This window comes from Neopelma chrysocephalum, unplaced genomic scaffold, assembly GCF_003984885.1.
Source record: "Neopelma chrysocephalum unplaced genomic scaffold, ASM398488v2 Primary Assembly neopelma1_124, whole genome shotgun sequence".
Lineage (NCBI taxonomy): Eukaryota > Metazoa > Chordata > Aves > Passeriformes > Pipridae > Neopelma > Neopelma chrysocephalum.
The window spans coordinates 1,355,214-1,367,564 of record NW_020897786.1 but is presented as its reverse complement, the minus strand read 5'-3'; the positions used below and the strand labels follow the sequence as shown (position 1 = coordinate 1,367,564).

At 49.8% G+C, this 12,351-nt stretch overlaps 1 protein-coding gene across 2 annotated transcripts in view; it reads left to right on the top strand.

The window, feature by feature from the left end:
* HCN4 (hyperpolarization activated cyclic nucleotide gated potassium channel 4) overlaps nucleotides 1-12,351 on the top strand; it is a 134,267-nt gene that overhangs the window by 110,072 nt on the left and 11,844 nt on the right. For both annotated transcript variants that reach the window (XM_027697886.1, XM_027697885.1), the window contains 2 exons: nucleotides 10,284-10,430; nucleotides 11,717-11,957. In XM_027697886.1, coding sequence (XP_027553687.1) covers nucleotides 10,284-10,430; nucleotides 11,717-11,957 — 388 coding nt within the window. The remainder of the gene's footprint in view (nucleotides 1-10,283; nucleotides 10,431-11,716; nucleotides 11,958-12,351) is intronic.

Genomic DNA, 12,351 nt, shown 5'->3' with positions numbered 1-12,351 from the left:
CTGACCTTGCCAGGTGCAGTCAGAGTAGGTGAAAGGGGAGCTGTGATTCAAGTGAGGAAATTATGGTGAGAATGCACAGTCCAGGTGAATTTTATGTTGAGGGAGGAGGTGGGATGGATGGCCTAGGAAGAGGTTTCAGACATGAGAATTACAATTCTGGGCCATGGAAAGAGAGCAGGGCAGAGAGGGAGAGCAAAGATGGTCAGAGTCTGACTCATGCTTTGAGGATAGGGAAGATCCCAAACCACAGCTGGAGCCAAAAGAGGGAGAAAGCGTGGGAGAAGAGCATGGAGAACCGGAATGCATCCAGAGCACTGGGCTTTGTGTAGAGTTTTAGCTCTGTCTTACAGCTCAAACTAATTCTAATGGACAGCAAGGCATGCCAAAGAGAAGGACACTGCAGCACCAGGAACACAAGCTGATCAAATCTCTGGATGCAGAGTATTTATTCAAATGTGTTTGAAGTAGCATAGAAGTCAAGGACTGATTTGCAAATCCAACCACCTGGCCAGCCTAGAGCAGCCAAGGTTACACCTGCAGCACTGGGCACTACGGGCTTTGTCTCAAGCCAGGCCTGAAGACAAGGGCAGACATTGACCCTGGAAGTTGGATTCCAGTCAGTGCTCAGGGAAACCAGTCACCAGGAAGCCAGCAGGGACTGCAGTGGGGGTGGCAGGAGCAGTGCGAAATGTTAGAGCCTTATTAGAATGTGGAGACGTGAATGACAGGGTTAATGGATACAGGGGAAGAGCTTTGTGACAAAAAGCAGCAGATAGAGGATTCCACAAAGGGTGTATTTCGTGTGTAGTGGTTTTAGCAGGTTCATTTCCCAAGTTTTTCTCCTGGGATCAAAGCCTCAGGGATTGAATACGTTAATTTTCCTCTTGCAAATGAGACAAATGATGGCCTAAAAACAAATATGTATTTACTTTCTGCATTCCTTAGCACTTGAATAGCCATGATTAAAATGAGGCTGCTCCGTGATTTGCAGCCCTGAAACTCAATTTAGTTCAGTCCTCATGGGACAAAGTGTCTGGTGAAGCATATTATAGAGAGAATCTCAACAAGTTTGGAGGTCGATTGGTAGAAGCAGCAATTGAGAGACCTCTGCTGAGGGCATCTGTGGGCTCTGCCTCTCTCCTCAACACAGCTCAGCCTACAGGGACTTTGGGAGCTGTTCTGGGAACAGCCAGAAAAAGGGGAGACAGTGGGGAGGGAGGGGAACAGCAGGAACATCAAACAGGAGAGGAGGTTGTAGCTGGTAACTGTCCTGAGAGGCTTTGCTTGGTGTAACCCTCAGGACAAGGTTCAGGAGCAGGTTCTTGGTGAGGTTTCAGGTTGTCTAGACCTCTGCCAAACCAACTTGTTCTTCCCTCGTACAAACAGGGCTTTTGAGAAGAGGAATAAAAGCCAAGCCATGCTGTTTATTGGCTTCAGGAGCAGGGCTTGCCTCCCTCTGCCTTGGATTCACTGAACATTTGGACATTCAATCCCTGTCCTGTCTAAATCCGGTCCTGTAGCATCTCACTTCATGCTGTGCTGGTTTCTGCAAGGCAGGGAAGCTGGATGGGATGGATGGGATGGTAGGAACCATGGAGAATTTGGAGAGGGATGTTGCCCCTTCCAGGCCAGTGCAGTGCTGAGGTTCCTGAGTGCAAGTGGGGAGTCCCCTGTGACACAGAGCAGTCACACCACTGCGGGCACTGCAAGGGGCACAGCCACTGTGCAAGTCTGGCCCTGGCCTCCCTTGAAAAGCTCTGGCTCAGAACAGCTCTCTAGATCTGGCACTCTGATGTGACTGTTTGATTTCCAGTCCCAGAGGCAAAGGTAAAAGGGACCTGTCTGTCACATCTTGCATTGCATAGTTATTATGGTCACAGAGAGAGTCAGTGGCAGGATCAGCAGCTGACTCTTATCTCTTAACCTCAGCCTGGTGTTATATCTTTGCAATATCTTTGCATCCAAGGCTGGTGTCTGTTTGCTGCATGTGAGACAATGCCCCTGCAGGTCCATCCTGAAGGATTCTGATAGAAACATTTCCCAAAGTCGTGTTGTGCAGTTCCATGTTATAACTGAGTCAACCTGACAGCTTTGACCTAGGGGGGGAAGCCCCACATGCTCCATCTCACCCAGTGCTCCCTGACACTGTTCTCAGCTGTGCTTTTCTTACTTCATACTTCTCAGACCTTCACTCACATCTCTTCTCATCACTTCATCACTGACTGCAGAAGTACCCCACAGCCTGCATTAACTGTGGCTCACGTGAGAGGAAGAGTGCTTCCGGCCCAGGAGAGGAATAAACTAGATGGATATGCAAGTTATTTTCATGCTTTTTGCAGGTTCTCCTATTAATTTCTTTCCCTAATCCTAGAGCTCAGATGGATTAGTATTTCTGTCAAATCACCACACACACACACACACACACACACACACACTGTCTCATCCTCCCCAGCAGACTCAGTAACCTTGAGGCTTTGGGGAGGGTGACTGTGCTGTTTTCTGCAGCCACACTCCTTGGAACAGAGCAGAGACACTCCAGGCTCCTCTCCCCCATCCCAGCAGGATGCAGGCAGTGATGGGCATTGTGCAGGCAGGCTTGGCTCTCCGTGTCATCTCCCCAGGTGCACACAGAGGAGTGACTGAGGAGAGGTGGGAATTGCTGCTGTCAGCGTTGCAGAGCCCAGCAAAGCTGTAATCTCTCCTTCCAGAGCCTCATCTCTCCTCAGGATCTGTGCTACACTGGCACTCTCTCCAGCTCTCTGCTCTCCACATTCATTGCCCTGCTCCTCCTCCTCCCTGAGCAGTCTATCCAGGGCCTCTTGTTCTTAAAATATAGCTGGGCAGATCCTTGCATATTCACTTGTCATTATTCTGAAGAAGCACGTGCTGCAGCACAGTTGCAAGGGGACAAGCAGGTAACACTGAAGAGAGAGTCACTTTATAAACCCTGCAGAGCACTGGTGACATCACCTCTCAGTTCCTGACACAGCTCTGCCCAACCATCAGCACAGCCTTTCTTCCCACAGTTTATCCCATGGTCTGGCTGTCCAAGCAATTTATTGTCTAACTGTCAGCATTTAAGCCTGAGTTCAACAAAGAGTAATTGGGGAAAATTTAGTCATTTTAAAGGCTGAAGTATAACAACTGGAATGTTCCATCTCTGTTAGAGATGTTGGACCAATATTTGTTGGAGGGGAATTCAGACACTGCGCTTGTGCCTGCAGTGAGGGCTGAGAATCTGTCTAGGCTCAGGTCCCTGCTCTTTCTTGGAGACCAGAAGCAGAGAGTCTTATTGGGCAGCAGGTTTAAGGAGTTATTTGGGTTATTTTATGGTCTGTAATGAAACTGTGGAACTCACAGCTGCAGGGTGCTGTGGAGGTCCAAGGTTTGATTAGCCTCAGAATATTTAGACAAATTCACGTGAGGAAAACCTTTCAAGTGCTGCTGATTGCTGAGGTGCAGATCCAGCCCCTGGCAGTGGGCATCCCTAACGTGCTTTTGTCAGGAAAGCCAGGAGGGTGTGGGTGGAAGCTGGAGTGCTCTGTGCCTCTGTTGCTCCTTCTCCTCTTCCTCTTCCTCACTGAATCTGTGTGTCTGGACACACAGCACCAGGTGAGAGGAGCCCTCGGGCTGCCCCCTCACAGCTGCCTTGGTGCTTTAGGCTGGTTTACTGTGCAGTTTGGTGTTCTGAGCTGCCTCCAATGGTGTGTGCAGGCAGTTGGGTGCAGAGATCCGAGCTGGGGTCCTGGATACAGGATAATCATATTAGCCTGGCAACTCGCCCTTGCTGATTAGTCTCCCCCTCCACTCCCCCTCAAGCCGAGCTAATTAACCCGAGCACAGCCCTGTACTGGAGCTGCATTAATTCTCGTGGCTCCAGGGCTGGCTTAGCCAGGGCTGCCTGGGGGACAGCAGGGCACAGATACACTGAGGTAACTCGTGTCAGCTGCTCTGAGCCCGGAGTTGGGCACAGACTGCCGGAATTCCCACACCTGCCCTGCCCCGAAGCTGGCGGTGGGAAACTTCATTACCAGTCTGGGCAGGATTTGAAGTGACATTCCCAAGCGCCTGTAGGTTCTCAGGTGGCATTCCCACATTCCTAGAGTTCAAAGGGGTTCTGTAGAAGTCCCTTCCTGAGCTAACATCCGTTCCTATGGCAGGAAAGCTGCAAAGCTCCCATACTCCTTTGATAATGTGTGTGAAGGAGAGGGTACAGAGTGTGCAGCACTTCAGAAATTAAAGGTGTTTGGAAAACTTAATCAAATGCAAAATGTAATCAGATTTCCTAATTGGAAAAAGTTTGGAGAGCTTTGCTTCATCCTGTCCTGACTGCACCGGTTGTGTGTTACCTCAGTCTGTGCAGAGGTGGCCTGAGAGCCGTTGTGTCCCATGTTACTGTCAATCAAAGCATCTGCGGTTGATAACAAGGCTTATAAATGATGTACTTTATTGATTGTGTCTCTAAGCCTCTGATGTGCCTGGGCCTGGTGTCTCAGCACTGCCTCAGGGTATTTTTTCTGTGATCAGGGGTTTCTGGCTGGTTTGCAGAGTCAGTAAGAATGTCAGACATAGGCAGTGGAGTGTTATGAATAATGAGTTGTTCATCTCAACCAGAAAATCAGAAATTTGTGTCAACTGTTTTAAGGTTATTTAATCCTTCTCATGAAAGAATCCTGGCTTGATTATAAAATGGAAATGTTTTCTGAATGAAAACCTAATGGTTTCTTTTAAAAATATCTCGCGGTGCAAACTGCCTTAACCAAGCTGGGGTCAAGTAGTTCTTATTCTTGCAGAGGAATATTTCATTGGTGAACTTGGTTTGCCCATGTTTTACTAAGAGAAGCCCCATTTTGAAGCAGTAAAATATGTATCATATACTGCAGTCACAGCTCAGATTCTGACATCTTATTTGTGAGCGTGGCAGTCAGACAAACAGTTCTGTTCGGCTGACGGGAGCCCGGTCTGAGCAGTGTCTGTGCACGCACAGGGCCTGCCTGCCTTGTCAGGAAAAGGGAAGTGTTCTTGCCTCAGCAGTTCTGCAGATCCCAGTGTGGGATTTCAAACTTCATTATCAGTTTTGAAATTAATTTTGGCACTTGAACTGTACATAAATAAATAAATAAATACCTCACCATGGAAGCGCGAAGCCTCCCCGCCGAGCCAGCTCTCCTGGCAGAAGGCTGCTCCCAGGAATCTTGATTTCAAATTGCACACACTCACTGTTCCCTTGTCCCCATCTCCAGCCTTTGTGTGGTGGCAGATTTCACCTCACCGCCCTCGTTCTGCTCTTGTGATGAAAGTACTGTAGGTCCCGTTTCCCCACCACACTCCAGATATGTGGATCCAGTGACACGACCTGAAATATCCAAAATATCCTGTGATCTGAGTTTCAGGAGATTGACTGACCAGGTCCAAAAGTGCCCTGTGCTGGACTAGTGACTTATGCTGGTATGTGACCTCTCCAACCCAGCGAGGCCTTCTCCTCAGGGGCTGTTCCCAGGCTGGAGCTATCCAGGGAAAACAAGCTGTTTCCATAGCTGAGAGGTACAGGTTTGTACATAATACAATCACCATTGCACCACCTTCCTGGGATGAACAGGATTAGACCTTTTGTCTGAGCACCTGTAAGAGCAGACAAACAGGGCATTGCCCACAACATTTAATGCAGAGATTTGTCCCAGAGCTCTTGGATCTGCTCTCCTCAGAACCCCGGAGGGAGCAGACACATTGCTTGCAGCAGAGATGGATGAGGTAAAAAAGGGTTTCATCAGGCTCACTAGTGACCCTGTTGCCACCTCCCAGCCCAGAAATGGGATTATCTATTCAGACAATCCTTGCCTGAACAGGTGATGGTGAACAGCAAGGGGAGGCAGCTGCAGCAGCTGGTGGTTACAGCCACCCTCAGGAAGGAATGTTGGAATGAAGGTGGGGAAAAAGCTCTGGGAACTTTCTGCTGGTGTCCGTGGGCTTTGTACGACAGCGAAGGATAAGGAGCCTGACTGTGGGTAAGGTGATTTCTGAAGGTACCGTGCAGGAAGGGTGAGAGTGTCCCAGGCTTTTCAGCAGGTAACATGTAGCACAGAAAAGTCATCTGCTGGTGGCAAAACTAGTGAGTGCTGTGGTACAGAGGTTAACCCAGGCTTTGGAGGAGGTCAGCACGTAAAGCTCTTGCAGAATGGGAGTAGCTACCAAGTTGCTTCCAAAGCTGAAGAGTAGGGAGACTTGGGTTTTAAATTTAGCTCATTAATCAAAAAGCAGAAGTAGCACTGATAATGTTTGGTGGTGTGCTCGATGTGGTCTGAGCTGTTCTGGTTGAAGTAGTGTTGAAATAACCACTGGCTCCTGAACAACCTGCTGTAATTTGCCTGTACCACACTCTGATACTCCCCAACTCCTCCCATGCAGCTACCCCAGCTGTCTTCCCACAGGCTGTGGATACACTGTGGGAGACTGCACCAGTTAACAGATCTCAGCAAAATTTCAGGAAGAAGGAAGAGAAAAATTATAAAAGTGAGCAAAAAATTATAAACCCACCAAATAACACACCAGAAGTGTCAGTGATTTTATTGTGTTACAGAACTTCACTTTTCTTCCCTTAAACCACTCGCTCCTGGAGTCCTCCTGTGACTCCAGGAGAATGTGTCCTGATCATTTTGAGTAAGATGTGGAATAAATCCTGAGCATGGGAATGTGAATGGCTTAAGAGACAAAAAAACCCGAGAACTCAGCATTTGTGTGGATTTGATGATTACTGAGTGCTGGGGAGCTGCACTGTTTTACTCCTAATCAGAGATCAGAGAAAATAAAACGGAGGTGCAGCTGTGTCCCATCCAGACCCTCCATGTGGTGGATCTCATGACTCGATCTTTCCCCTGTGAAGCACTAAATTCTACTTGGGAGAGTCCCAACATTGGACAGGGGAGCTGCTTATGGCTCTCAATCCACTCTCCCAGGGTATGTCCTACCAGCATGGGAAATGCTGTCAGAGCACTGTAATCTTTCCCTGAATTGAACATGCATTGCTCTGCTGGAGCCTCCTTTTCCTTATAGAAGTGCATCTCCTGTTGACTTCCATGGAGTCCGGATGTGGAGAATGAGATTGAAATTAAACCTGGTCCCACAGTGATTTCAGCCTATTTCTAGAAGGATGCAAACAGTATCATAGAACCTGGAATCTCCTGAGTTGGAAGGAACCCACAAGGATCATCCAGCTCCTGGCCTTGCACAGGACACCCCAAGAGTCACACCATGTGCCTGATTCAGAACTAGGGCAAGGAAATAGTTGAGCCTCTTCAGGCAGTGATTTATTCCTGCCTGAGAGAGGAGCATTGAGGGCATGGAAGGAGTTAAAAATATTTAGTTCCCTTTGGACTGTGAGTGATCTGAGCTTTGGTAGAAGGGGAGGGGAGTGGTGAGGCAATGAGGGAAAAGTGGCCAGTTATAGAAGCAAAAATACTCAGCTAAATGGTTTCCTTTTGATATATTAATACCTCCTTCAAGGGCTTATTTGAGGAAAAACAGACTTAAGAAAATGAGCTGGGATTTAAATAGACTTGATTGTCTTCAGAGAGATTTAAATAATTCCTAAATGAGTCTTTTAGTTGAACTCAGAGAGGCCACTAATCTCTGAGCACAGGTCAGGCTGAGGACATGGAGACAAGTGGGAGACTGAGCAGACAAGCACGAGGGAGGAAGGAGGTGAAAGGGGCTGACAGGGGAGGCCTGGCCACATCTGAAAGGCACTGAAAGGGGCATGAAGTGGCTTCAGAGAGTGCCAGATGTGCTTGACCCTGCAGGAGTGGGGCCTTCAGCCTGGCTGAGCAGCTCCAAGGAAAGGGGAAAACCCACATGAACCTTCAGTTTATCAAACGTAGAAAGAGGGACTGATGCTTTCATTTCTGAGCATCTCTGCTGACTCCATCTCTGCCCACAGGAGTTAAGGGCCCCCAGCCCCTCCAGCTGGCTGGGTGAGAGGAGGGAGCACTAGCAAAGGCAGGAGAGACAAGATACCTTCCTCTCGTTAACGATGACAGAGAATGATGGTTTCTTATTTTACAGCTTTCTTTTATAACCATGATTTTAATTTCTAATCAGAAGCAGCACCTTTATTTCTGGGGAAGTAAATTTGTCCTGTTTTCCCTCTGAGCCTTATCTGGGGACAGCGGTGGCAGGAGAATCTGACAAGCCCCAGGGACATTGCAGAGCAGTAATTTATTGCTCTGTGTTACAAAGCAATAAATCCATGTACAGTAGTGAATAAGCAGAGTCCCAGTCACCCCATCCAACCTGGGCTTGTGAATTTGAGAAGTATGGGGGTGTTTTTCCCAAGAAGCAAAGGCCAGTTGAAGATGAATAGCAAGGGCTTATGGTGGAGAGAAGCGGGGTAGGGGCAGGGGGCTGGCACCAGGTGATGGGAGGCATCTTGTGACACTGGTCAATACTCCAGTTCAAGGCACTGGACTAAAACTGAAGGTATAGGGTGATAATTTTGGTAAATAATCTGTTTAACAAAAATGCAGCATTAAAGCAAGCAGAACTCTTTGTGGATTCCAGATAAATTTAATGAATCTGGGTCACCAAAAGCTAGTGCTTAATGATTTCCCTTTCCATGGTGAGTGTCCTGCTTGTCCCATGTCCAGTTTGCCAGGTTCCATGGGTGTCTCATGCTGCAGTGCATCTCCAGTGGCAGGACACATCTGTGTTTAGGCATCTGAGCCAAACTTTTTGCATTTAAGAGCATAACTTGCAAAATTCTGCTTGGGGTCAGGCCAAGGAGTTGCTAACATGTGAGACCCTGGTTTCTACTCCCTTTCCCTGCCTCTCTCCCTCCCAGCACCCAGCATATCCTGTCGTGACACAGCATCCTGCCAGTCCCTGCAGAACTCCAGAATCCCAATAATTAAGTGCAGGGTTCATTGCCAGTGCTCTGCCCGGGGTGACTCGCTTGACTTTGATCAGGCTGGAGTGATCATGAATATTTACAGTCAGCTCCTCTGCTTTGGAGATGCCAGGAAAGCCCCAGTGTCCCCTCTGCCACCTTGGCTTCTCAGAGCAATTCCTTCCCTCCCTGGTGCAGATGGAGCTGTTGGCATGTGAGGCAGGGCCGGCACAGGCTGTACCAGAGCAGAGAACTGGGGTGTGCAGGAGTGGCTGTAACGAGCACAACTTCAGTAAATAGGCTCTTCAGCTCAAGCTGCACCAAAGGGACATTCAGGAACGGACTTATCAGGAAGAAGAGGGGGAAGAGGGATAGGAAAGGAGCAACACGGTCCTTTTGTCAGGTGCACACTCAGGATCATGTTCTGAACTCAGGCCAGTGAGAGGGAGCGTGGCCAGTGCAGTGCACACACCTTGTCCCTGCAGCACCTTCAGGGCAAGAGGACCCACTTACAGCCCTGTGCCCTTGAGGAAGTGTCATTTATTCTTAGAAAACACTATTCATCCCCCAAACCCGCTCTGGCATCAGTCAGAGCGTGTCCTTGTATTCCCCTCTAACACAATGGAAACATGAACCATTAGGAAGAAATGTGGACGGGTTAGACAGAGTGAGTACATGGGGCAACAGGAGCCAGGAAAGGGGAGGAAAATCAGGACCTGTGCAGCACTAGGTGGGAAAGCAAAGGTGCCATCATGGCAGGGCAGACAGAGGGGGGAACAGCAGGCCACGGGTACTGCAGCTTCAGACAAATAACTCAGATTTGGGTCCTCTGTGTGTCCTTCAGTTTGTGACTGCACACCCAAGGGCAGGTGTTCTCTGCTTCCTGTGGCCCCTGGTACAGTGAGTCCTGTGCTCAGTGAGGCCCCGAGGTGCTGCATGTCCCTGCCAGGTCACACCCTGGCCACCACTCTGCCATGTGGCATGGGAAACCTGCTGTGGGGGCACGTTGTGCTTTCCTTGCTCTCATCCTGCACAGGGTTTGGACAGTCTTTGCTCAGCGCTGTTTCCTGAGAGGAGATTCCCAGCCGAGCACTCCTTACTCAGCTCTGCAGCCAGGGGAGGACAGGCACGTGGGCTGCTCCACACCCAGGGAGTGAGGAGTTGTCTCCACAGGGTAACTGGCTGAGGATAACTTTAAAAGTTAAAACGTGGGGCAGTCATTTGGGGAATATGACAACCAAGCCTGCAAACTCCCCTTGGGGTCAGACAGTTGCTCTTTCCTGCACCAGATTTACCTTCCTGGGCCTGGCTTGGTGTGAAGGGAGCAGGTGTGGGGATGATCCATGAGCAGGGACCATCTGTTGCATGTCCTGGTAATGCCTGCCCTTGCTCTCTCCCTGCACAGTACAAACAGGTGGAGCAGTACATGTCCTTCCACAAGCTCCCGGCAGACATGCGGCAGCGCATCCACGACTACTACGAGCACCGGTACCAGGGGAAGATGTTTGATGAGGAGAGCATCCTGGGGGAGCTGAGCGAGCCCCTGCGAGAGGTGAGGAGGGCAGGGAGTGGGCACTGCATTTCCTGTCACCCTGGGCAGCTGTGCAGCTCCTGGTGCAGTGTCTCAGCAAGCTCCCACCTCGTGTGTTTATCTAAAACTCCTCGTGGTGTGCTGGTCTCGTCTGTGCCCCATCCACCAGCTGGGACAGCAGGCAGAGGCAAAGGAAGGAGGAGCCTCCTAGCAGGGCCCACAAATCAAAGTCTTTACAGAAGCCCCCCCTCCCCAGCTGAAGCCTGGCAATGCAGGTTCTCCCTGGAATGTCAGCAATATGTCACCCACAAGTTCAAGGAGGGGTCTTTCTTCTGTATTCCTCCCCCTGTAATGTACCTCCATGGGAGAGAGAAGAGCTGAGGAAATGCCAGCCATGTTTTAAAAGTAGTTTTGCCAAAGTCTCAAAGGGCAACCCTCTAAAACTCCCAGTGAGGAGGAGACAGATGCTTCCCCAGATCTCTTTCTTCCTGCTCCAGTCATCCATATGCTCCTTCCCTGTGTGGCTGGGGAGTGCTGTGCTGAGGTGATTTACTCAGTATCACTTTCTGCCACTCTCTGGGTCTGATCTGACACACACAGAGCAGCTCCTGTGCTGTCACACCCCCCGAGTGACACCGAGCCACGGGAGAGACACAGCCCGTCTGCTGTGTGACAGCTGAACAGCTGAGCTGGGTTTTCTTCAGCCAAGGCTGATGATCCAGCCCGTGCCCCAGTGACTGGTGGCTCCTCTCCCTCCCCTCTCCTGACACTGTCCCAATCTGCACAGGATAATTCTTTCTCCCAATGCCTCAGCACATTTGTGCAGTTTAATATCTCACTGACAAGCAAGGGCAGCAGAGAACGTGGGGCTGCCAAGGTGAGTTATGACATCTTCCCAGAGAGGAGCCCTGGGCTGTTTCAAAGAGCGTTTCACCAGTGCTCTGCAGCTCTTGCAGTCCAAGGTTTCTTGCAGAAAGAAGAACACTGTGTGTGTTTGGGAGGTTGGGAGTGCTGTCCCTGCTCGGAGAGGAAGCACAGGAATCAAGGCAGTGGAGCATGGTGTTGGGCTGTCAGCTCCAGCTCACCAGCATCCAGAGCCTGTTCCAGCCTGCACCGGGGGAGCCACACCAAGGGAACAGCATTTTTCTTCCCACTTTGTAATGCACAGGTCAAGTAGGGGATGTCCATAGGTCATTAGATGTTGACTAAACATATGTGTGTCTTTTCTGCTCCCTGTCCCATCTCTTCTCCCCCCTCCCTCTCCCTCTCCCTCCATCTCTCTCTCATTTGCATCACACCATGGTCAGGAAATCATCAACTTCAACTGCCGGAAGCTGGTGGCCTCCATGCCCCTGTTTGCCAACGCAGACCCCAACTTTGTGACGTCCATGCTGACCAAGCTGCGGTTCGAGGTGTTCCAGCCGGGCGACTACATCATCCGGGAGGGCACCATCGGCAAGAAGATGTACTTCATCCAGCACGGCGTGGTCAGCGTCCTCACCAAGGGCAACAAGGAGACCAAGCTGGCCGATGGATCCTACTTTGGAGGTGCAGCACCCATTGCTATGCTCATACATTCCTTAAATTGTCCTGGACACACAGGGATGGCACCTCCTCCTCCATCTCTGTTCATCTCACCTGCCCCGCAGCTTCCCATAGAGGAGATGGTGCAGTGGGAGGTGACTGGGGCTCATGGGCACTGCAGGAGTCCAGATAATAAATAACAAAACAGAGAAGGGAGGTTTGTTCTTACAGGTCCCAAATACTGACAGATCAGTGAAGCTGAGAACCTAAAGGTAAAAAATGGCCCATTCTCAAATCTCCAGGCACATTTATAGTATTGCCTGGTCCTGCTGTCTGGCATCTACCACACGAAGTGCCGGAGGAAAAAACATGTAAGCATGTGGTATATCCCCAAAAATCTTTGAAAACTGTGAAAAGA